Source organism: Scyliorhinus canicula, chromosome 18, assembly GCF_902713615.1.
Source record: "Scyliorhinus canicula chromosome 18, sScyCan1.1, whole genome shotgun sequence".
Lineage (NCBI taxonomy): Eukaryota > Metazoa > Chordata > Chondrichthyes > Carcharhiniformes > Scyliorhinidae > Scyliorhinus > Scyliorhinus canicula.
Genome location: NC_052163.1, coordinates 59,533,964 through 59,560,366, shown reverse-complemented (window position 1 = coordinate 59,560,366; position 26,403 = coordinate 59,533,964). Strand labels below are relative to the sequence as shown.

Below are 26,403 nucleotides of genomic sequence, written 5' to 3'. Positions count from 1 at the left end.
AAAAAGATAATGTTGTGGAGGAGAATGCTGAGACCCAGGCTATTAGAATAGATGGCATTGAGGTGCGTAGGGAAGAAGTGTTGGCAATTCTGGACAAGGTGAAAATAGATAAGTCCCCGGGGCCTGATGGGATTTATCCTAGGATTCTCTGGGAAGCCAGGGAAGAGATTGCTGAGCCTTGGCTTTGATTTTTATGTCATCATTGGCTACAGGAATAGTGCCAGAGGACTGGAGGATAGCAAATGTGGTCCCTTTGTTCAAGAAGGGGAGTAGAGATAACCCCGGTAACTATAGGCCAGTGAGCCTCACGTCTGTTGTGGGTAAAGTCTTGGAGAGGGTTATAAGAGATACGATTTATAATCATCTAGATAGGAATAATATGATTAGGGATAGTCAGCATGGTTTTGTGAAGGGTAGGTCATGCCTCACAAACCTTATCGAGTTCTTTGAGAAGGTGACTGAACAGGTAGACGAGGGTAGAGCAGTTGATGTGGTGTATATGGATTTCAGTAAAGCGTTTGATAAGGTTCCCATGGTCGTCTATTGCAGAAAATACGGAGGCTGGGGATTGAGGGTGATTTAGAGATGTGGATCAGAAATTGGCTAGTTGAAAGAAGACAGAGGGTGGTGGTTGATGGCAAATGTTCAGAATGGAGTTCAGTTACGAGTGGCGTACCACAAGGATCTGTTCTGGGGCCGTTGCTGTTTGTCATTTTTATAAATGATCTAGAAGAGGGCACAGAAGGTTGGGTGAGTAAATTTGCAGACGACACTAAAGTCGGTGGAGTTGTAGACAGTGTGGAAGGATGTTGCAGGTTACAGAGGGACATAAATAAGCTGCAGAGCTGGGCTGAGAGGTGGCAAATGGAGTTTAATATAGAGAAGTGTGAGGTGATTCACTTTGGAAAGAATAACAGGAATGCGGAATATTTGGCTAATGGTAAAATTCTTAGCAGTGTGGATGAGCAGAGGGATCTCGGTGTCCATGTACATAGATCCCTGAAAGTTGCCACCCAGGTTGATAGGGTTGTGAAGAAGGCCTATGGTGTGTTGGCCTTTATTGGTAGAGGGATTGAGTTCCGGAGCCATGAGGTCATGTTGCAGCTGTACAAAACTCTGGTACAGCCGCATTTGGAGTATTGCGTACAGTTCTGGTCGCCTCATTATAGGAAGGACGTGGAAGCTTTGGAACGGGTGCAGAGGATATTTACCAGGATGTTGCCTGGTATGGAGGGAAAATCTTATGAGGAAAGGCTGATGGACTTGAGGTTGTTTTCGTTAGAGAGAAGAAGGTTAAGAGGTGACTTAATAGAGGCATACAAAATGATCAGAGGGTTAGATAGGGTGGACAGTGAGAGCCTTCTCCCGCGGATGGAGGTGGCTAGCACGAGGGGACATAGCCTTAAATTGAGGGGTAATAGCTATAGGACAGCCGTCAGAGGTGGGTTTTTTACGCAAAGAGTGGTGAGGCCGTGGAATGCCCTACCTGCAACAGTAGTGAACTCGCCAACATTGAGGGCATTTAAAAGTTTATTGGGATAAGCATATGGATGATAATGGCATAGTGTAGGTTAGATGGCCTTTAGTTTTTGACTTCCCATGTCGGTGCAACATCGTGGGCCGAAGGGCCTGTACTGTGCTGTATCGTTCTATGTTCTATGAAAGTACAGTACGAAAGGAAGCTTGCAGGGAACATAAAGACTGACACTAAGAGTTTCCATAGATATGTGAAGAGAAAGAGATTGGTAAAAAGAAATGTAGGCCTCCTAGAGACAGAAACAGGGGAATGCATAATAAGGGACAAAGAAATAGCTGGTCAATTGAATATATACTTTGGTTCTGTCTTCACAAAAGAGGATACAAATCAGATACCAGAAATGCTGGAGAATGAAAGGTTTAGTGAGAGGGAAGAATTGAGGGAGATCAACATTAATAGAGAAATGGTGCAGTGAAAATTGATGGGATTGAAGGTGGATAAATCCCCAGGGCCTGAGAATCTGAATCCCAGAGTGCTTAAGGAGGTGGCTCTGGAAATAGTGGGCACATTGGTAGAATCTTCTGGGATTCTATAGACTCTGGAACTGTCCCTGCAGATTGGAGGGTAGTTCACGTCACTCTGATATTCAAAAAAGGAGGTAGAGACAAAGCAGGGAATTATAGACCAGTAAACTGAACATCGGTAGTGGGGAAAATGCTTGAATCCATTATCAAGGAACATTTAGAAAGCAGTGGCAGGATCAGTCAGAGTCAGCATGGATTTATGAAGGGAAAATCATGCTTGAAACATCTGTTGGAATTCTTTGAAGATGTAACCAGTACAGTTGACAAGGGGGAGATAGTCGATATGATATATTTGAACTTTCAGAAGGTGTTTGACAAAGTCCCACATAAGAGATTATTGCGCAAAATTAAAGCCCATGGGATTGGGGAAAATATATTGAGGTGGATAGAAAACTGGTTGGCAGAGAGGAAACAAAGAGTAGGGATTAATGGTCCTTTTCAAATTGACAGACTGTAACTAGTGGGGTACCACAGGTATCGGTGCTGGGACCCCAGCTATTTACAATATATATTAATGATTTGAATGAGGGAACAAAATGTAACATCTCAAAGTTTGCAGATGATATCAAGTTAGATGGGCGGGTGAATTGTGACGAGGAAGCAGGGATCCTACAGCATGATCTGGACAGGTTGGGCGAGTGGGCAGATCAATGCAGATGCAGTATAACTTGGATAAGTGTGAGGTTATTCACTTTGGAAGCAAAAACAGGAGGGCAGATTATTACCCGAATGGTTGTAAATTGGGAGAGGGGAGTGTGCAGTGGGACCTGGGTGCCCTTGTGCACCAGTCGCTGAAGTCGCATGCAGATGCAGCAGGCGGTAAAGAAGGCTAATGGTACGTTGCCCTTCATTGCGAGAGGTTTCGAGTGTAGAAGCAGGGATGTATTGCTGTAATTATACAGGGCCTTGGTGAGGCCACACCTGGAGTATTGTGTGCAGTTTTGGTCTCCTTCTCTGAAGAAGGATATTCTTGCTCTTGAGGGATGGCAAGACTGTCATATGAGGAGAGATTGACTAAGTTGGGATTGTTCTCGCTGGAGTTCAGAAGAATTAAAAAAAAAATACATTTAGAGTACCCAATTCATTTTTTCCAATTAGGGGGCAATTTAGCTTGGCCAATCCACCTAGCCTGCACATCTTTTGGGTTGTAGGGGCGAAACCCACGTAAACACTGGGAGAATGTGCAAACTCCACACGGACAGTGATCCAGAGCTGGGTTTGAACCTTAATGAGACTTATAAAATTTTAACGGGACTAGACAGGGTAGATGCAGGGAAGATGATACCAATGATGGGGGTGTCCAGAACTAGGGGTGTCCAGAACCAGGGGTCACAGTCTGAGGATTCAGGGTAAACCATTTCAGACAGATATAAAGAGACATTTCTTCACACAAAGAGTGGGGAGCCTGTGGAATTCATTACCACAAGAAATAGTTGATGCCGAAACTTTAAATATATTCAAGAGGTGGCTGAATATAGCACTAGAGAATGGGATCAAAGGTTATGGGGAAAAAGCAGGATTAGGCTATTGAGTTGGATGATCACCCATGATCGTGATGAATGGCGGAGCAGGCTCGAAGGGCCAAAAGGCTTCCTGCTGCTCCTATCTTCTATATGTAACAGAAGGTCATCTGCATGCAAGGACACCCTGTGTTCCACATCACCCCTAACTATCCCGTTCCACTTGTTTGAGGCCCTCAGGGCAATGGCTAATCGCTAAATCGCTAAAGCAAGCAGAAGGAGAGACATAGAACCCTCCTGCCTCATCCCCCTATGCAACTGAAAAGACCCCGACCTCATGGTGTTAGTACGAACCCTGGCAGAAGGAACCTCATACAACAAACTCACCCATGACACAAACCTCGTGCCAAACCCAAACCTCTCCAAAACCGCAGAGATACCTTCACTCGACATTGTCAAATGTATTTTCTGCATCCAATGACAAAATTATCTCAGGTTCTGGCCCAGCTACTGGAGTGAGAACCACATTCAGCAGTCACCTCACATTGGATGGCAATTTTCGGCCCCTTACAAATTCCGTCTGGTCTCCCCAACTAGCTCCAGGAGACAGGTTGCCAGCCTCAGTGCTAGAACCTTGGCCTACATTTGCATTTTCATGTAGATTGCTTTGCATCTACATTATGAAATTAAATTGGGCGATACGACCCATATTCTGTGGAATCCTTATCCTTGTTCAGGAGAAGAGGGATGGATGCCTGCCCAAGCATCTCAGGGGGGGGAGCCCTGTGGAGGGAGTCATTAAACAACCCCATCAATTCCCTAGTAGCCCGGCGGAGGATTTTGCTTCAGTGGAAGGATGAAAGGCCCCAAGCGTGGAGGCCTGGATCAATGATATGGCGGGGTTCATCAAATTGGAGAGGGTGAAATTTGCCCTGAGGGGATCAGTACAGGGTTTTTTTTAGGTGGTGGCAGCCTTTCCTTGACTTCCTGGCAGAATGGTAGGAAAATAGGCCTGCAGCAGCAGCAACCCTGGGGGTGGGGGGGGGGGGGGGGGGGGGGTGTGTTTTCGGTGGAGGGGAGAATTGTGTACATGTGTCTGTTGAATATGCTGGGTGCTAATCTATTTCTTCTTTTTGTAGTTACTGGGTGGGGGGGGGGGGGGGGGGGGGGGTTGGTTTTGGGTTTTTTTTTTCTTTTTTGTTGTTAATACTGTTTTCTTGTTGATAATTTCTGTTTTTGATATTTTATGAAAATCTCAATAAAAATTATTTTTAAAAAAACAACCCCATCAATAATCGAGCCAGCTGATCCACAAACCTCTTGCAGAATTGCACTTGGAAACTATCTGGCCCCGATGTCTTCTCAGTCTGCATCTGTCCCAATGCTTTTCGAACCTCCTCCAAGCCCAGCGTGGTGCTTCCAGCCCTTCCTGCAATTCCTCCCCCACCTTGGGGAACTCCAGGCCCTCTTGAAACCTCTGTAATTCCCACCTCGTCCACTGGCAGCTCCAACCTATAAAGCTTCTCATGAAAGACTTGAAATTCCCCATTCACCTTGTCCAGGGTGGAAACCAGCCTATCCTGTGAATCCCCAACCTGAATTATCTCCCTAGCAGCCTCCTGCTGCCTTTGCTGGTATGCCAAGAGATGTCCGGCCTTCTCCCCATACACAAGCACCACCCCTCTCAGACACCTTCGCTGGCGCACCGCCCTAACCGTGGACAGCATATCAAACTGCATTTGCAGCTTTTTCCTGCATGCCACGAGTTCCGGAGTTGGGTCACTAGCATACCTACGGTCCACTCCTAAGACCTCGTCAACTGACCTCTGCCGCTCCTTCCCACCCACCTGTCCGTGTGCCTTATATGATCTCCCCATAACCATCGCCATCAATGCCTCCCACAAAGTAGAGGGCGAGGCCATCCCATTCTCAATGAACTGCACACAATCCATTATGACTCTTGAAACCCTCCCACAGAACCCCATATCCGACAATAGCCCTACATCCATCCCGTGCACTGCATCTGGCCTGCGTCCAACACTAGGTCTACCAAATGTGGAGCATGGCCAGAGATAACCACAGCTGAATATTCAATCTTCTTCATCCCGGAGAGAAGAGTCCTACCCATGACAAAGTAATCTATCCTTGAGTATACTTGGAGCACTGGGGTAAAAAATGAGAACTCCTTACCCCCAAGGTGCATAAAGTGCCACAGATCTGCACCCCCTGTCTCCTCCATTAATGCGGAAAACAACTTCGCCATCCCAGGAGGGGCCAACAACTTTGGCTTGGAGCGACCTCCTGTAAAAACACCACATTGGACCCCAAAGTCTTTAAATAAGAGAAAACTCTCACTCTTTTCACTGGCCCCCTCCGGGCCCCACACGTTCCAGGCGATTAGCCTTGTCGGGGGCTCTCACCCCCGACCTTCGAGTCAGCCATTACCACCATGATGAATCATCCCTCTATTGCAAATTCGTAGGTCACAGGCCCATCTAAGATGGCCACCAACACCTCCCAAAGGATGAGACAAAGAAAATCCCCTTGTCGTTGTTAGCTCTCTGCCCCTTCCTCCCAATGTCTCCCATCCAGTATACCTCCTCGCCCCCGAGCTTGCAGAGTACCTGCTGCAGCAGCTAAACCCTTCCCCCGACCAAACAAACAATCTAGACTCGTGTGCCTCACCAAAACTGCCCAACAAGTCGAAGTCCCTCCCCCCACTCCACTCCCCCTTAAAATACAATATATAACAATTTCATCACAATCTTTGAAGAGAGTTCCTTTCAAGAGCAGATTCAGTACACATCTGCTCAACCTAACAGCATTTGTCAAAACTGCTGTTTATTTTCACATCCTTCTCTTCTGTCAGACTCGAATCCTACGGCAAACTGCAAAGCTACGGACAGACCTGGCTCCTTCCGTTAATGACATCATCTGTATCCCACTACATTCCATAACCTGCTTAACTAGGACTAAACACCACTCCACTCATAAATTATCTACACGCCAGAGAATCTCTAAACACTACTCCATTCGACCTGTATCTGTAATCAAGTTGGAATCAATCATGACCTCACTCTTTATGACTCAATAATGACAGCTTCAGCAGATAAACTGCCCATATGTATTTTAAACAAGGGATTTTGAAATATCATTACTGCCACAAATAAGAAATAGATATCAATTTCTACAATCATCACAGCAGGTTGCTGTAAATCAAGATTTATCTGCCCGAGTTCCAAAATGTAATATCCAGTTTTCTCAAATCTGGCTCAGGTAATGCAATGTACCTTTATTTACGGTTATGCAAAGGATGGAGTATATTCAGAAATCCTTCAAATCATTTTATTACAGTTGCCTGGAATAAAGATTTTGGACCTGTCCTGTAATTCCATAGAAGAAATTGAGAATTTGGACAATAATGCTGAAATTACAGAGCTTAAACTATATGGTAATAATATCAGGAAAATCAAGAATCTTGAGCGGTAGGTGATGGGAAGGTTAATTCACTGTGAGGTAAATATTTTCATTGTTTGGAATCTTTGAGTTTGTTGCACTTTGCTTAAACATTCAACCTGTGTCGTCGTGATGAAAGCCCTTTCAAGAATTTAAATGAAGTTTAAAGTTTAACAATGCTAAAATTATGTTTAATATAAAACCAAATGTATCTGATTCATATAAATTCAGATATAATTATTTACAACAGGACCCAATGACAATAAGTAGCGTCACGGTAAAACAATTGCTGGTAAGCAATCTGACACATACAAACAACATATTTTATTTGTATCTGTATCTTGTAAGTAATGACTGGAAACAGTGAGCATGTTTTCAAAGCAGAGTTGTCCAAACCTTTGATCAAAAGACCTGGGCGGGATTCTCCATTGGCCGACTCGGAAATCGGGGCGTGCGATCAGGCGGAGAATAGCTCCCGACAGCATCATCACGGCAGGTGTTGGTTTCACTCCAAATCCTAATGCTCCACCTCCCCGAAAACAGCATCAATTCCACACATGCCGCGCGTAGTTGAAACACTGTGTGCATATCATTAGTAGGCCCACCTGTGTTCTCCGCCTCTGATGGGCCGGGTTCCCAATGTCGCGGGCCACATGTGCTCTCACATATCGTGAACCTGACATGGTGAGAGAGAGAGAGAGGACGCATGGACACTGTCCAGCACCGCCATACCTCGCCGACAGCCGTGCCGCTGGCTGAGGGGCTTCTGCCAGGCCTGGGGGGAGTAGTTGGAGAGTGGCCAGGAGGTGGGCTGTGGGGTCAGGGTGAACGGGTATGCCACACCATTACTGCAGCTGGCAAGGCAGCCATGCAGCTGCGCATGCTGCTGACAGCCCGCTTTAAATCTGGTGCCCTACGTCGTGTTGGTGACCCCCCCCCCCCCCCCCCCCCCCAGCACAACCTGTCCCATCTTTTCGGCCCCAATCAGTGTGTGTGTGTGTGTGTGGGGAGTGCATTGTTTAAGCGCGGCTGCAGCTCGTCAGCCCTGTGAATGTTCATCATGGACCCGACGGCACCAGCACCGCTTTTCGTGGGTTTTGATGGTGTTCTATGCGACGCCGGTGCTAGCCCCTCTCCGGTAGCAGAATCGGTGCAGGTGTGGCGCCGATGTTTCTGACCCCCCCCGGGTTGCGCAGTCTTTTGGTCTATCTTGGTGTTTAAAAAAAAATTCTTATTAGGTTACTCCTTGTTGCTGGCCTCGAACAGGTTTTGGAACAGACCGACAAACTGCCCCCAAGTACCCAGAAAGCCCTCCTCTAACCCTTGGATGGCGTACTACTTAATCTTTTCCAGATGGAGAAATTCCGAAAGGTCAGCGAGCCAGTCTGCAGCTTTGGGTGCTGCTGCCGATTGCCAGCCGAGCAGGATTCTCCGGCGTGCGATTAGTGAAGCGAAAGCGAGGGCGTTGGCCCCCTTCCCCATCTGTAGCTCTGGCTGCTCTGATACCCCAAAGATTGCCACTATTGGGCATGGCTTCACCCTCATCCCCACAACGCTGGACATTGCTTTGGAGAAGGCTGACCAAAACCCTGCAAGCTTGGGGCAAGCCCAAAACATGTGGGTTGGGCCCCTCTGGCACCGCTCACATTTGCCCTCCACCTCCGGGAAGAACCTGCTCATTCGGGTTCTGGTCAGGTGAGCTCTGTGCACCACTTTGAGCTGCCTCCCCCCCCCCCCCCCCCCCCCCCCCCCCCCCCCCGCCCCTCCCCAACTTTGAGCTCCCCCCCCCCAAAAAAAAACATAAACGCCAAGATTAGACTGCCTACGTTTTGGAAAAAAGGCCTTGGGGATGAAGATTGGAATGGATCTAAACAAGAAGAGGAACCTTGGCAGTACGTTCATCTTGATCGTCTGCACTCTCCCTGCCAGAGAGAGTGGGAGTGAGCCCCACCTTCTTACTTCATCCACTAGGCTGGTCAGGTTCCACTTGAGGATCTGTGTCCAGTCTCTGGCTATTTGGATCCCCAGGTAACGGAATCTGTTCTGGGCTGTTTTGAACGGGAGCCCCTCCATCTCTCTCCCTCCCCCTTTTGGGTTAACTGGGAATGCCTTGCTTTTGCCCAGGTTAAGTTTGTAGCCTGAGAAGGTTCCAAACTCTTTCAGAATTTGTAGTATTGCCTTCGGTCCCTCCTGAGACATAGAGGAGCAGGTCATCTGCATAGAGTGAGACTCTGTGCTCTCTGTCTCTTCTCCAGATTCCCTTCCAGCTTTTCGAGTCCCGCAGGGCTATTGCCAGGGGTTTGATCACTAGCGCGAACAAGAGTGGGGACAGGGGGCAGCCCTGTTTTGTTCCTCTCTGCATCTGGAAGTATTCAGAGCTGGTGGTGTTAGTTCTGACGCTCGCTTTGGGAGCGTTATACAGGAGCCTCACCCAGGCGGTGAACCCCGCTCCGAGCCCAAACCATTCCAGTACCTCGAGGAGGTATTTCCATTCAACTCTGTCGAAGGCGTTTTCTGCGTCCAGGGAGAAGATCACCTCTGGTATTCTCTCCCCAGAGGGGGTCATTATTACATTCAGCAGCCGCCTGATGTGAGCTGTGAGCTGTCTACCCTTGACAAAGCCCGTTTGGTCCTCTGCAACCACCTCTGGTACACAGCCCTACAGCCTTTTGGCCAGGACCGTTGCGAGTATTTTCGCATCCACGTTCAGCAGTGAAATGAGTCTGTATGATCCGCATTTCGTCAGTTCTTTATCTTTTTTGTGTATCAGTGAACTTGTGGCCTTCGCAAGCTTGGGGGTGGGGGGTGGGGGGGGGTGGCAGGGGGGCAGGGAGCCCCTTGCCAATGAGTCCACGAACATGTCCCTTAAGTGTGGGCCAGGACTGGTGCAAACTTTGTGTGGAAGTCCGCCGTGAACCCGTCGGGTCCCGGTACCTAACCTGTCTGCATGGAGCTGATGCTCTCCATGGTTTCTCCCAGGTCTATTGGTGCTTCCAGCTCCCCCCATCTGTCTTCCCCCACAACTGGTAGTTACAGTCCGTCTAGGAACTGTTTCATCCCTGTGCCCCCGTTGGGGGGCTCGGAGGCATACAGTCCCCGGTAGAAGGTCTCAAATGCCCGATTGACCTCCTTTGGTTCTGTTACCAGTCTGCCTCTGCTATCCTTTACCTGCACTATTTCCCTTGTGGCTGCCTACTTTCTCAGCTGGTGAACCAATAGACGGCCAGGCTTGTCTCCGTGTTCGTAGAAGGTCCCCCATGTCTGGTGGAGTTGGTACACTGCTTTCCTAGTGGATAGCAGGTTAAAGTCCATTTGCAGCTTTTTCCTCACTGCCAGCAGCTCTACGGTCGGGGCCTCGGAGTACTTTCTATCAACTTCCAGGATGGAGTCCACCAGTTGTTGCCTGGCCACCCTCACTTCCCTATCTCTGCTTGCCTTGTAGGCTATGATCTCTCCTCTAATCATGGCCTTCATTGCCTCCCAGAACGTGGAGGGTGAGACCTCTCCGTTTTGGTTGTTACCATTGTAGTTGCCTATGGCCCACAATGTTTTCTGGCAGAAGGCCTTGTCGGCCAGGAGGTCCGTGTCCAGCCTCCATGTGGGGTGCTCTGGCCTGTCTACAACCTCACATCCATATAGTGTGGAGCGTGGTCAGAGATAATGATCGCAGAGTACTCCGTTTCCGTGATCCCTGGAAGCACCTATTTCCCCACTGCAAAGAAGTCAATACGGGTGTATACCTTGTGTACTTGTGAGAAGTATGAAAATTCCTTCTCCCCCGGGTGCAGGAACCTCCATGGGTCCAACGCTCCCATCTGCTCCATAAATGCTCCTAGTTCCCTGGCCATGCCAGTCTTTTTCCCTGCTCTGGGGTTTGATCGGTCGGTCAGTGGGTCCTGTACACAGTTGAAGTTGCTCCCCCCATGATCAGTTGGTGTGTGTCTGTGGTGAATGTAACATGGAAATTCACACTATATCTTTGTAAGCACAGTAGCTAGCTCTGGGAATGCTCAGGAGCTTGTACAGGGCTCCATCCTTGGCTCCGCCCATGACTCCTCCCATGACTCCTCCCCCTAGTGCTGCTGTATAAATACCCTTGTCCAGAGTCAGCCTGCAGTTCACTGAGAGTTCATCAACAGGTAACAGGCTGTTGTAGTAAGTACTCTACAAACCTCTACAGGCTCTGTAGTAAGTAGATTAAAGCCTATATTCATATCGGAAACACGTGTCTGGTGAATTGATGGATCCATCAATTTAATCTACTTAAAAACAGTCAAGATCGATCATGGAATCAACCCTCAAGCCTGGACGCCTGGAACTCGACCCGCAGGATGCAGAGGCTAAAGAAATCTTCTCCCACTGGCTGCGGTGCTTCAAGGCCTACCTGGCAGAAGCGAGCACAGCCGAAACGACAGAGGAACAGAAGTTAAGTCCACTGCACGTGAGGGTGAGCCACAGAATCTCTACGCAACTAAACTCGGCCGGTTCATATACTGCAGCGCTAGCGGTACGCGATAAGATATGTGTAAGACCCATTAACGAATTTTAAGCACGCCATGTGTTCACGATTCGCCGCCAGCAGCCTACAGAATCACTCGCCGAATTTCTAAGGGAACTCAATAATTTGTCAAATGACTGTAATTATCAAGCGATTACCGCGGCTGAACACAGAGAACTTGCTGTACGCGATGTTTTTGTAGCGGGCCTCAGGTCTAATTATGTGCGCCAACGACTGCTGGAAAAGGGGGCCCAAGACTTAGAAACGACTGTGGAAGCTGCTACCACGATGGAGGTCTCCTTCCGCAGCCTTAACTCGTTCCCCGCGGACCCCGCGACCCAATCATGGGCCCCCGACCAGCGACTCCCCCAGGCCTGTGCCACGCGACCGTCCAGCCACCATGCTGCCCCAGCCAGCCACTATGCTGCTCCAGCCAGCCACTATGCTGCTCCAGCCTGACATTTCTGCGGCCAGAATCAGCACCCGCGGCAGCACTGGCCAGCCCGCAACGCGACCTGCAGCAGCTGCGGGCGGAAAGGCCATTACGCAAGAGTGTGCCTCGCTAAAAGGGCCCCAGCTTCCAACTCCCCAGTGGCACAAAGTAATCGCTCCCCACACCCGCGGGGCCCTAAACGCTGCGGTCTATGCCCCGACTCCGCCCCCTCCCGCCACGTGCGATCCATGGGGGCCGCCATTTTGGTAAACCTCCACCATGCGGCCGGCCACGTGCGACTCATGGGGGCCACCATCTTGGACGTCTTCTTCCTTGCCGCCCGCCACGTGCGATCCACGGGCCCGACCTGCATCTCCACGCTCGGACAACTCATCGGAAGAATACGACTATGAACTCAGAGGGCAGTCATCACGGGGCCACTCCAGCACAGCTGATCGAGCCGCCGACTACCCGCAACTCAGCGCAGTCACTCTGGACCAATCACGCCCGAAGCATCTGCAAACTTTGATGGCAGTGGTCCAAATCAACGGGTACAAAACGCCATGCCTCTTCGTCTCCGGGAGCACTGAGAGCTTCATACATCCAGACCTGGTAAGACGCTGTCCGCTCCCCGTTTTCCCCGTGCAGCAAACTATCTCGCTTGCTTCAGGCTCCCATTCGGTACAGATTCATGTTTCACAACGGCGTCAGGCCTTGCGGAGAATTCCGCTCTAAGTATGTGTGTGTGGGAGGGAGGGTGTGTGTTTGTGTGGGGGAGGGGGAGTGTGTGTGTGGGGGGGAAGGTTTCTCTCCAAGCACTTTGACATGCATCGAAAGAGATGATGACCTCGCTCATGGAATGGGCAGATGAGATTCTTGCCCCGATAAAGGTGGCTTTTGACTAAGACAGCGACGGAGGTACAGGAGCAAGGCGAGGTATTAAAGGGGTTGGAGGAGGCACAGCGACCAGTTCACCTCGATGGGTGAAAAGCTGTGGAGGGTGGTGGAGAGCATAAAGGGCTGAGGGCCAAAATGGAGGACCTGGAGAACAGGTCACAAGGGCAGAATTTGAGGATTGTGGGATTGACCGAGGGGTTCAAGGGCCGGAGTCCAACAAAGTACTTTGAGGAAATGTTTGCTAAGTTGATGGGGGAGGAGGAGGACCCCTCTTTTTACGAGTTTGACAGGGTCCATCGGTTGCTCTGGCTAGAGCCAAAGATGAATGAACTACCGAGGCTGTGATAGTCTGATTCCACAGCTACCAGGTGAAGGAGAAGGTCTTGAGATGGGTGAAACAGAATTGAGAGGTGAAGTGGGAAGGCGTTGGTATTCGAATACACTAAGATCTTACGGTGGAGTAACGAGAAGGCCTTTGGTCGGGTGAAAGCTGCGTTGTATAGTAGCAACGCAAGGTTTGGAGTGATCTACCTGGCGAAGCTGAGGTTGTCTCACAACTCGAAGGACTTTTATTTTGAGACGGCAGAGGAGGCGGAGCATTCGTGAAACTTGAGGGACTGGGGCAGAGATGAGTTTTGACTTTGATGATGTCAACCGTGGTCTTTTTTTCTTTTTTCTTTTTTTTTGATGTATCTCCCCTCTCATTTTTCTTGTTATTTGGGGGTCGTTTCTATTTCTGTGTAGGGGTAGGGCTCTGGCAGGGGCCACCTCGCTCGCAAATGCATGTTGGCTAATGAACAGGAGTGAGGTTGTGGGGTGGAGGTGCGATTGTTGGATCATGTATGGACAGATTTCAAGGGGGCTGGGCATTGTGTATGGTGGGGTAATGGGGATGAAAATGGGTGAGGTTTTTTCGAGAGTATGTGGTTCGGGGGCTTCCGGGAAGGGGAGGGACAGGGAGTTGAAGGTGACTAGGGTCAGGGCTGGGTTTTGCCTGGTGGGTGGGCCCTGGATTAGTGGATATGGCAGGGGGTGTGTGGGTGAGAGACCCCCAGTCAGGGTGGTGACATGGCATGTGTGAGGGCTGGGGTGAGGTAGGGGGGTCGGTGAAGTGAGCGTTCTTGCGCTTGAAGAGTTTGAAAGCCAAAGTTGCAATGTTGAAGGAGACCCATCTGAGGACCAGATGAGGCTGAGGAAGGTCCGGGTGAGCCAGGTGTTTCACTCGGGCTTTGACAGCAGGGTCTGGTGAGGGGATGGCGATTCTGGTGGGCAAGAGGGTGAGGTTTCTTCAGATGCAGAAGGTGGCGGCAGATAAGGGGGGGAGGTATGTGATAGTAGCGGGTGCATTGGACGGGAGATTGGTGGTACTGGTTTGCGTATATGCCCCAAACTGGGATGATATTGGGTTTGTGCAGAAAATGGTGGCCATCATTCCCAATTTGGATACTCATGAGTTGATACTGGGGTGGCGGTGTGGCTGGTACAGTGTTGTTGCTGAAGGTTGTCAGCAGGTCCCAGCCGCATTTGCTGACCCTGTTGGAGGGGTGGGGGGTCCAAAAGCGTTGGCTGGGTTATGAGGGAGATGGGAGTGGTGGTTCCGTGGAGGTTCTTACATCGCAGGACAGAGAGTACTTGTTTTTTTGACCTATGCGCAAGATGTAATTGAGGATCGACTTTTTTGTAATGGGAAAGGCGCTGTTAGCTGGAGTGAGGAAGGCAGAGTATTCGGCGATTGTGATCTTAGACCATGCTCCACATTATGTGGATGTGGTCCTGGAGTAGGGGTCAGTCCAGAGGCCAGTGTGGAGGTTGGATGTGAGACTGTTGGCGGACCAGAATTTTTGTATTAAAATGGAAAAGGTGATCGAAGATTATGTGGGGTTTAATCGTAATGGGGAGGTTTCACCGTCAGTGGTATGAGAAGTGTTGAAGGCGATAGTGAGGGGTGAGGTTATTTTGTTTAAAGTAAGAAGTCTTACAACGCCAGGTTACAGTCCAACAGTTTTGTTTCGAATCACTAGCTTTCGAAGCACTGCTCCTTCCTCGGGTGAATGAAGAAGTGGGTTCCAGAAACATATATATAGACAAAGTCAAAGATGCAATACGATACTTTGAATGCAAGTCTTTGCAGATAATTAAGTCTACAGGTCCAGACGGAGCAACTGGAGAGAGGGATAATCACAGGTTAAAGAGGTGTGAATTGTCTCAAGCCAGGACAGTTGGTAGGATTTTGCAAGCCCAGGTCAGATGGTGGGGGGGTGAATGGAATGCAACATGAATCCAAGGTCCCGGTTGAGGTCGTACTATTTGTGTGCGTAACTTGGCTATAAGTTTCTGCTTGGCAATTCTGCTTAGTTGCGCGTCCTGAAGGCTGCCTCGGAGAACGTCTACCTGAAGAACAGAGGCTGAATGCCCTTGACTGCTGAAGAGTTCCCCGACTGGCAGGGAACATTCCTGCCTGGCGATTGTCGCGCGATGTCCGTTCATCCGTTGTAGCAGCGTCTGCATGGTCTCGCCAATGTACCATACTTCGGGACATCCTTTCTTGCAGCGTATGAGGTCGACAACGTTGGCCGAGTCGCACAGTTTGAGCTCCCGGAGGATGTGTGAGGGAGCTTTTGGGGCAGATGGAGTGCCCAAAGGTATGGGAGGAGGAAAGGGCGGGATTGGAGGGTCCAGTGGGGGTGGGAGAAGTGCAGGTAGCGATAGGAAGATGCAGACCAGGCATTGGGGCCATATGGTTTTTCCATGAATTTTACAAAAGATTTAAGGATACGTTGGTGCCGCTCTTGGTAGAAATGTTTGATGACGCGATAGTTAGGGGGGCGGGGCCTTGCCGGAAACAATGGGTCAGGCATCCATTTCGTTGTTGCTTAAAAAGGATAAAGATCTGGTGGCGTGTGGGTCATATAGGCCCATATCTCTGTTGAATGTGGATGCCAAGATCACGGCGAAGATGTTGGTATTAAGGTTGGAGGAGTGCCTTCCATGATTGGGGAGGATCAGACGGGGTTCGTTAAGGGTAGGCAGTTGTCGTTGAATGTACGGCAACTGCTGAACGTGGTGCTTTCTTCGGCAGAAGGAAGGGCATTGAAGCTGGTGAGGGTGTTGGATGCGGAGAAGATATTTGATTGGGTGGAGTGGCATTATCTGTTTGCAGTGATGGAGAAGTTTGGGATTAGGTGAAATTGTTGTATAAGGTTTTGATGGCGTGTGTGCGAATGAATTATATAAATTCAGTGTACTTTGCACTGCATCGGAGAACGAGGTAGGGATGCCCCATCTCTCCTCTTCTGTTTGTGCTGGTGATAAAGCTCTTGCCGATTGCGTGAGGTGTTCAGATTTATGGAAGGGTATAGTGAGGGGGAGGGGGCACGGGATGTGGAGCACAGGGTGTCTCTGTACATGGATGATCAGCTGTTATTTATTTCGGAACCGAGCTATTTGGTGGGGCACATAATGGATCTGATTACGAAATTAAGTTTTCGCTTAAATAAGTTGTAAGATATAAGTTAAATTTGTGGAAAAGTGAGTATTTTGTGGTGTCTTCGCCAGGGGTAGGGGTTGAAGTGGGAGGGGGTTGCCGTTTCGGGTGGAAACAACCCATTTCAGTATTGGGGATGCAGGTGGCCCGGGATTGGGTGCGCCTTCGGAAGCTGAACTTTACGAGTCTGGTCAGGAGGGTGAAAGTGGATTTATTAAGGTGGGACAGTCTTCCTCTGTCGCTGGCAGGTCGGGTGCAGGTAGTTAAGATGAACGTTTTGCCGCAGTTTTTATTCTTATTTTAGTGCCTGCCGGTATTTTTGCCAAAGTCGTTTTCTAAAGGGGTGAGCAGGTTGGGTTTGTCTAGGGAAAGTAACCAGGATTAGGAAGGTGGCACTTCAGAGGGGCCGGAAATTGGGGTGTTTAGGCCTTCTGAACTTGTTGTATTATTACTGGGCGTTGAACATGGAGAAGGAGCTGGAGTATGGAGGTGGCGGCTTTGTGGGTGAGGATGGAGGTGGGTTCATTTTATTTTCCCAATTCATAGAATCATAGCAATTACAGTGCAGAAGGAGGCCATTCAGCCCATCGAATCTGCACCGGCTCTTGGAAAGAGCATCCTACCTAAGCCCACACCTCCACCCTATCCCCATAACCCAGTAACACCAGCTAACCTTTTGTGGACACTAAGGGAAATTTATCATGGCCAATCCACCTAACCTCCACATCTTTGGACTGTGAGAGGAAACCGGAGCACCCGTGAGACCCATGCAGACATGGGGAGAACGTGCAGACTCCGCACAGACAGTGATCTGGGGCTGGGTTCGAACCTGGGTCCTGGGCACCATGAGGCAGCAGTGTTAACCACTGCACCACCATGCTGCACTGTGGAGGCGGAGGGTCGGGTCTGCAGGTGCTGGTGACAGCACCGCTTCCGTTTGCCCCAGAGAAGTATTCGGGAAGTCCTGTGGTGGTTACCACGTTGAAGACAATTTTAACAACACTTTAGGTTGGGAGAAGGGTCGAGGCTGAGGCCAACCCAGGGAAATCATGTATTTGAGCCTTGGTGGATGGATGCAAGGTTTTGAGGATGGGAAAAGAGGGGGATGAAGGAGATGAAGGATTTTGGAGGGGCGGTTCGCAAGCTTGGAGGAGTTGAGGGGTATATTTGCATTTTCGGATGAGGAAGGTTTTCGGAATATGCAGGTGCGGGACTTTGGTGGAAAGGTTTTTCTGACCTTTCCAATAACACCTGCCTCCTCATTGTTGGAGGAGGTGCTTTCGGTAAGGGGTTGGAAGGTGAGGTCACCTTGCCGATTTATGGGAGGATTTTGGTGAAGGATAAAGTGTCTATGGAGCGGGTTAAGGCCAAGTGGGAGGAGGAGTTTGGGATGGCACTGGAGGAGGGACTGTGGTGTGCTGCAGAGGGTGATTGCACGAGGCTGGGGTTGATACAGTTGAAGGTGATGCACAGGGCGCATTTGACAAAGTCAAGGATGTGCTGGCTGATTGAGAGGGGAGAGAATACTTGTGACCGGTGTGAGAGAGGCTCGGCTAATCATTTAAAAAATAATAAATTTAGAGTACCCAATTCTTCTTTTCCAATTAAGGAGCAATTTAACATGGCCAATCCAGCTACCCTGCACATCTTTGGGTTGTAGGAGTGAGACCCACGCAGACATGCGGATTTGGAGCTGAGTCCCTGGGAGGTCATATTCGGGGTGTCGGACCTGTTGGAGTTGCAGATGCAAGGGGACAGTTGTTTTGGCCTTCGCCACTTTGATCACTTGCAGGTTTGTGTTGAGGTGGAGGTCAGTTTCTCCACCTTCTGCCTCGGCGTGGCTGGGGGATATGGTGGAGTTCTTACATCTTGGGAAGGTGAAAATTGCCCTCGGGGGCAGATGAGGGGTTCCACAAGAGATGAGGTTTGTTATTTTGCATTTCGGGGAGCTATGTACCGTCAACTATTGGGAGATTGGGGGTGGGGGGGGGCTATTGGTGAAGGGTTTCTCCAATAGTTGCAATTCTGTTTTCCTGCCGGCTGCGCACCCCCGCCAGTGGGTTTCCCAGCCACGAGTGTTGATTACAATGTCAAATCCTACTGACGAGAATTGGTAGGGTAGAATCCCACTGCCAGCGAACGGCGCGCGGCCGAGAAACACCTTGCTGGGGAACCGGACAATACAGCCCATCAATGTGAATGTCTTGAGTGTAATGTGCCAGATATTCCAGGTTCCTGTATTCCTTATCAATTTAGTAAACAAAAGTATGCAGCATAAGTGTCGTAAACTGGAGTGTGCAAGTGGATTGGTTATTATTAGTCAAAAACGTAGAGAAGGGTTGAAATCCTGTGCTGCTGCACACCACTCAAATAGTGAGAAAAAAAGATGAGGTGAATCAAGAAATACCCATTTGCCATAAATGTGCCTGCAGTCCCATATCAATGTGGTTGACTCTAAACTGACCTCTGCAGTGACGTTGCAAGCCACTCAGTTGTGTCAAACCACTTAGAGATTCAAGAAAAAGGTTTCATTTCTCCACCATTTTCTAACAAGGGAAGGCAATAAGTGCCAACTTTGCCATTAATCCCAAGAATTAATTGGAAAAACAATCTGAAAATACAATAAAGCGATGTTCAACTTGAGCTTTAAAACATTAAAGATTGTAGGAGGAAAGGCGAGGGGGAGGTCAGATAACTCCTTATAAAAATTAGCTTAAACATCAGCAGTTGGCCAAGTGTTAAAATCTTGCACACTGGCTACGTACCTGGGTCAGTGGCTCAAAGCTTCAATTTACAGAACTGGGCTATATTTACTCACCAATGCATAAATAGAGAGAGTGAAGGAGAGTTGAGTGGAGATGAGGGTCATTGAAATCCCAAAGTTTCAGTGAATGTCCCAATCCATTCGGACCCACTGCAACCAGCCAGTTCAGGGCTTGATTTTTACAAAATAGGGACGCAGAGATGAAGAAGAATATGTAGATTAGTGTATTTGGATCTTGGAGTAATTAAGATATCCCACTACTATCAGGAAGTGGGTGGTGGGGGAGGGATCGGCATGGGTGCATATGGAGGCGGCTTCATGTAAGGGCACCAGTTTGGGGGCTTTGGTAACTGCGCCTCTGCCGTTCCCGCAGGCACGGTACTCCACCAGTCCAGTGGTGGTGGTGGCCCTGAGAGTTTGGGGCCTGTGGAGGCGGCATGTGGGAACAGTGGGAGCATCGGTCTGGGCCCCAATCTGTGATAATCACTGGTTTGCCCCGGGGAGTATGGACGGGGGGGTTCCAGTTATGGCGGAGCGCGGGGATTGAGAGGATGGGGGACATGTTCATAGAGGGGAGCTTTCCGAGTATGAAGGCGTTGGAGGAAATGTTTGGGTTGGCGAGGGGAAACAAATTCAGGTATCTGCGGGACTTCCTTTGTAAACAGGTGTCCACCTTCCCGCTCCTACCGCTAAGGGGGATTCAGGACAGGGTAGTTTCCAGAAGGTGGGTCGGAGAAGGGAGCGTCTCGGACATTTATAAGGAGCTTATGGGTCGGAGGAGACGCAGACCGAGGAGCTGAAGAGCAAGTGGGAGGAGGAGCTGAGAGGTGAGTTAGAGGATGGTCTATGGGCAGACGCATTGAGTAGAGTCAACAAGTCTGCAAGATGTGCCAGGCTCAGCCTGATACAGTTTAAGGTTGTTCACCGGGCTCACATGACAGTGGCCCAGATGAGCAGATTCGCCGGGAGGACCGGCGAACCATGTCCACGTGTTTTGTACATGTCCAAAGCTTAGGGGATTTTGGCAGGGGTTTGCGGACGTCATGTCCACGGTGTTAAAACAAGGGTGGCGCTGAGTCCAGAGGTGCCGATTTTTGGGGTGTCAGAAGACACAGGAATCCAGGAGGAGAAAGAGGCAGATGTTTTGGCCTTTGTTTCCCTGGTAGCCCGGAGACGGATACTATTAGCATGGAGGGACTCAAAACCCCCAAAGTCGGAGACCTGACAATCGGACATGACTAGCTTTCTCTGTTTGGAGAAAATCAAGTTTGCCTTGAGAAGGTCACTGTTAGGGTTCACCCGGAGGTGGCAACCGTTCGTCGACTTATTTTCGGGAAATTGATTGTCAGCAGGGGGGCGGGGGAGTGGTTTAGATTAGAGGAGGGGGTCAATAAGGGTGGGACCTGCACTAGAGGTAAATGGCTTTTGCATTATGTTTATGGTTTCATTGTTTATTTTGTTGTTGTCACTATACCAAAAATATCTCAATAAAATGTTTATTTAAAAAAAAAGATATCCCACTGCTCTGATCTATCTCCCATTTAAGTAGTTAACATTTGGCAAATTGCATTGTAGAATGGTATATTGTACTTGCATTGAACCTCTATATTATGTACTAAAACCTCTTACTGTTGTACTCGATGAATGTAGATCGGAAACTAGCCTAGGACTGTATGACAACATGGAATTCATAATTTATGTTATTCATCATGCATATCCGATTCAAGCAGATCAACATTACTGCATCTTTTATTTATAGGTTGCAAGATCTTCAAATTCTCCAGTTGCAGTTTAATCGTATCACAAGTATAAGTAAGTGAGACTTGCCACAGATTTTCATGGTTAGAAGGGAGGTGGAAAAAGTGGAGGATTGCCACAATGTTTAAATTAAAATTATATTTTCAGCTACAGTCCTTCATTTGACCTTGCACCTAAAAAACTCCTTAAATTGTAGTTCTTCCTTGAAGACCCACAGGCGGTCACGATCAACAGAAACTCACAATGATGATTAATTTGACTGGGGACATGGCCAGCTTTGTGGATGGGGCTAGCTTCCTGCACATAGGAACATAGAAAATAGAAGAAGGAGGAGAACATTCGGTCCCTCGAGCCTGCTCTGCCGCCATTCGTTATGATCATGGCTGATCATGAAGTTTGATGCTTGATGCATGATCAATTGCACGAAAGACTCAGATTGGTACAACTGTAACTTTATTACAGTTAGATGCATGGCCTCCTACTGCAGCTGGTGAAATGGCTGATCAGAAGAAGGACACATATTTATACGGCTCCTTGTGGGCGGAGCTAGCCGGCAGGGGCTACCGGCGAACATGTAGTGCAGGTCCTACCTTACATCTCCTAATACAGGTGCACACAGTGGTTCACCACATTCACCCTCTGTTAAAAATGGGTCTGGCGGGGGTGGCGTGGAACTATATACAGTTTTGAAAATAATTTACAGTGGGGAGGGGGGAAAAAAAAGTCCATTTTGATAGTCCGGTGCCCGTCAGAGGTTAAGTCGATCCGGTGCTTTGATGGTTCGCTGGGAGCGATGTAATGGTGGCGGCGATGGCGGTGCTGGCAGTGCTGGTGTCGTCGACGTCGGTGCTGGCGGTGTTGGTGCTGGCCAGTAGTCGGATGACTCCGGGAGCATGCCGATATCTTCCTCGTCCTCTTGCGTGGGCAGGGGAAGGAGGGATGGACCTGGTGGGGCTAATGTTGAGAGCGCCAGGGGAGGGGAGGGTGGCGCTTGGGTGGGAGAGTGTGTCGGAGTAGAACCTAAGGGAGCCAGGTCCCTGAGGGAGACAGTATCTTGGCAGCAGTCGGGGAACTCCACGTAGGCTTACTGGGGGTTGGCGTGGAGCAACTGTACCCTGTCAGGACGATACAAAATCTCATAATTATAGGTGGAGAGCTCGATTCTCCACCGCAAGATTTTATCATTTTTGATCTTGCCCCGCTGCGTGTTGTTGAACATGAAGGCAACCGACCGTTGGTCAGTGAGGAGAGTGAATCTCCTGCCGGCCAGGTAATGCCTCCAATGCCGCACGGCTTCAACGATAGCCTGGGCCTCTTTTTCGACGGATGAGTGCCGAATTTCAGAGGCCTGAAGGGTGCGGGAAAACAATGCCTCGGGTCTGCCTGCCTGGTTTAGAGTGGCGGCGAAGGCGACATCTGAAGCGTTGCTTTCTACTTGAAAGGGCAGTGTCTCATCTACTGCGTGCATCCTGGCCTTGGCTATGTCTGCTCTGATCCGGGCGAAGGCGTGTCGTGCCTCGGCTGCGAGGGGGAATTGAGTGGACTGTATGAGTGGGCGGGCCTTGTCTGCATAGTTTGGGACCCACTGGGCGTAGTAGGAGAAGAACCCCAGGCAGCGCTTGAGGGCCTTGGGGCAGTGGGGGAGGGGAAGCTCCATGAGGGGGTGCATGCGGTCGGGATCGGGCCCCAGAAGTCCGTTTTGGACTACATAGCCGAGGATGGCTAGGCGGGTCATGCGGAACACACACTTCTCCTTGTTGTTCCTAAGGTTGAGGAGAGTGGCGGTGCGGAGAAATTTAGCGAGGTTGGCATCGTGGTCCTGCTGGTCATGGCCGCAGATGGTGACATTGTCTAGGTACGGAAAAGTGGCCCGCAGACCGTACCGGTCAACCATTCGGTCCATCTCCCTTTGGAAGACCGAGACCCCGTTAGTGACGCTGAAAGGAACCCTAAGAAATTGATAGAGCCGACTGTCCGCCTCAAAGGCAGCGTAGGGATGGTCCGATTTACGAATGGGGAGCTGGTGGTAGGCGGATTTCAGGTGAATTGTTGAGAAGACCCGGTACTGCGGAATCTGGTTGACCATCTCCGATATGTGTTGGAGGAGGGTATGCGTCGAGCTGCGTGTACCGATTGATGGTCTGGCTGTAGTCAAAGAACAAAGAAAATTACAGCACAGGAACAGGCCTTTCGGCCCTCCCAGCCTGCGCCGTCCACGATCATTCTGTGTTTCTCCCCCGTTTTTACTACTACCACTTGAGCTTTCCAGGGGCTATTGCTGGCCTCAATGATACCCTCCCGAAGCAGCCGCTGGACTTCGGACCTGATGAAGGTATTGTCCTGGGTGCTGTGCCGTCTGCTCCTGGTGGCGACGGGCTTGCAATCCGCAGTTAGATTGGCAAAGAGGGAGGGGGGTCAACCTTGAGGCCGCAAACGGTGAGTGGAGGTAGGGGCCCGCCGAATTTGAGGGTGGGCTCTGGAGATTGCATTAAAAATCCAGGCCCAGCAATAGTGCAGCGCAGAGGTTGGGGAGGACGTAGAGGCGGAAACCGCTGAATTCTACGCCCTGGACAGTGAGATTGACCATGCAGAACCCTCGGATCGGGACAGAGTGGGATCCGGAGGCCAGAGAGATCCGTTGGTTGGCGGGGTGGACCGCGAGGCAGCAGCACCTCACGGTGTCTGGGTGTATGAAGCTTTCGGTACTCCCGGAGTCCAGCAGGCAAGAGGTCACATGGCCGTTGATTTTCACCGTCGTCGAAGCGGTGGCCAGATTGTGAGGACGCGACTGGCCCAGTGTCATCGAGGCGAGCTGCGGGTAGTCGTCTGAGGTTTCAGATGTAGAGCGTCGGCGACCCAGATCTGGCGTTCCAGTCCCGTGGGGAGACAAAATGGCGGCGTCCTAGGGTCCTGTAGGGAACAAAATGGCGCCGCCCATGGAGCGCACGTTGCGGGGGCGGGGCGATATGGTGGCGACCATGGGCCGCACGTGGAGTGAGGGGGGTGGATGGAGGCGCCCGCTGGCCGCACCTGGCCCTGGGAGGAGAAGAGGGCGGCGCCCACTGGCCACACGTGGACCTGGGGGGAGAAGATGGCGGCGCCCACTGGTCGCACTTGGCCCTGGGAGGAGAAAATTGCGGCGCCCATTGTGCATTCGGCAGGGGGGAGGGGGCGTTTGCGGGCGCGATAGTGGTGACTGCGTGGCCCTTTTTACTGCAGGACTTGCAAGTGGCGGCGCGGGCCGGGCAGCGTTGGCGGGGGTGCTTCTGCTGGCCGCAGATGTAGCAGCAGGGACACCCGGGGTACGCGGATTGGCGGGCGGCGCAGGCATATTGAGTCGGCAGGACCCCAGCCGGGGGGGGGGGGGGTCATTGGTGGGTCCAGGAGGGGTAGGATGGGTGGGCCGCATGGCTAGCGGGGTAGGCCTGGACTTTTCGAGATGAAACCGTCATGGAGAGTGCTAAAGCTTTCGTCTCCGTTAGGTCGAGTGTGGCCCCTTCCAGCAGTTGTTGTCAGATGGGGTCCAACGCAAGCCCCGTTACGAATGCGTCGCGCATGAGGAGATTGGAATGTTCAGTGGCCGTAACGGCCTGATAGTCACAGTCCCGTACGAGTGAGATAAGAGCCCGCCAGAAGTCTTCGATAGACTCACCAGGGGGTTGAGCGCGAGTGGCGAGTACGTGCCTGGTGAAGAGCGCGTTTGCTTTCTGTGCGGAGTTCTTTTTTAGGAGTGCCATCACTTCCGCATAACTCGGGGCGTCTTGGATCAACAGGAACACATTGGACCTCAACCTGGAGTATAAAACCTGAATCTTCTGAGCTTCCGTCGCGTGGGGTTCGCAGCGTTGATGTAGGCCTCAAAACAAGCTAGCCCGTGATTAAAGTCCTTTCTGGCGTCGGGCGAGTGCAGATCCAGCTGCAGGTGATCTGGTTTAATTCTGATATCCAACTCTTAGTAAATCTGACTGTAATAAATTGATGCACGATCAATTGCACGAACGACTTAGATTGGTACAACTGTGGTTTTATTACAGTCAGATGCGTGGCCTCCTACTGCAGCTGGCGAAATGGCTGATCAGAAGGAGAACACGCATATTTATATGGCTCCTTGTGGGCGGAGCTAGCTGGCAGGGGCTACCGGCGAACCTGTAGTTCAGGTCCTACCTTACATCCCCTAATACAGGTGCACACAGTGGTTCACCACAGTACTCTCTGATCCCGCCTCCCTCCCATATCCCTTGATCCCTTTAGCCCCAAGAGCTATATCTACTTCCTTCTTGAAATTACACAATGTTTTGGCCTCAACTACTTTCTGTGGTAGCGAATTCCACAGTTTCACCACTCTCTGGGTGAAGAAATTCCTCCTCACCTCAGTCTTAAAAGTTTACCCCTTATCCTCAAACTATGACTCGTAGTTCTGGGCTCCCCCATCATCGGGAACATTCTTTCTGAATCTACCCTGTCTAATCCTGTTAGAAGTTTCTATGAGATCCCCTCTCACCAGTCTAACCTCCAATGAACATAACCCTAACCGATTTAGTTTCTCCTCAATATAACAGTTCTGCCATCCCAGGAAACAGCCGAGTAAACCTTCGCTGCACTCCCTCCATAGCAAGAACATCTTTCCTCAGATAAGGACACCAAAACTGCACACGATACTCCACATGTGGTCTCACCAGCGCCCTATACATGTGGGGCTGGATTCACATTTCTGGAGACTAAGTCCCCGCGCCAGCGTGAAAACGGTGGCATTTTACGGCAGGAAAATTGGCGCTAAATGGCCACCGATTTCCCGTTTTGCTGGGGGGCGAGCAGGAAGGCAGCGAAGAGCACCCGGCTCTAGCTGCCGATATGGGCTGGAGAATTGCCGAGTCCATGGCCGCACATGCGCATGGCGACGGCCTGCAGCGTCTGCATACTGGCGTGAAAACAGTGGCATTTCACGACAGAATTATCGTCATGAAACAGCCATCGATTCCTTGTTTTGGTGGTGGGGGGCCGCTAGCAGCCAGGCAGCGTAGAGCACCCGGCTCTAGCTGCAGATACGGCTGGAGAATTGCCGGATCCGTGGGCATGCTTCATGGTGGATGCTACTCGCGGACCCGGCCCGCGAAATAGTGCCCCTCTTCGGCCGGATTGTGCGCCCCGGACTGCCCCAGCACAGTGCCCCCAGCCCCGAATATATCCACCCTGTCTGCAGATCGGCCCACCCCCGACTGTGGCGGTGATGGACCGAGTCCACATCTGTCACGCTGAGTTCGACCGGTGAGACCACACTTGTCCCATGCCGTCGTGAACTCTGCTGGTCGGGGGTGGAGCATCGGTGGGCGGGCCTCCGGCATTGGCCTGAGGTCGTGGATACGTGGCACGGCTTCGCTTTGGAGGGGGCGGAGCATCGCGGAAGTGGCGCCACCCCCGATTCTGCCAGGAATTTGGATTTTCCGACCTGTTGCAGAACGTGATTTCGGCGTTGGCGACCGGAGAATTCAGCCCCTGATCTTTTAACATAAAAGGTGCTAAATTTGGCATGATGTTTTGTGTTAGTTTGTCCAATTTCTGATGAACTGTGTCAAAAAAGTAGCGCAACCTATT

At 50.5% G+C, this 26,403-nt stretch overlaps 1 protein-coding gene across 4 annotated transcripts in view; it reads left to right on the top strand.

Moving 5' to 3' along the window:
- The window catches only part of LOC119953216 (protein phosphatase 1 regulatory subunit 7-like), a 214,192-nt gene that overhangs the window by 31,467 nt on the left and 156,322 nt on the right, over positions 1-26,403 (top strand). For all 4 annotated transcript variants that reach the window (XM_038777238.1, XM_038777239.1, XM_038777237.1 and 1 more), the window contains 2 exons: positions 6,876-7,006; positions 20,813-20,865. In XM_038777238.1, the coding sequence (XP_038633166.1) occupies positions 6,876-7,006; positions 20,813-20,865 (184 nt within the window). The remainder of the gene's footprint in view (positions 1-6,875; positions 7,007-20,812; positions 20,866-26,403) is intronic.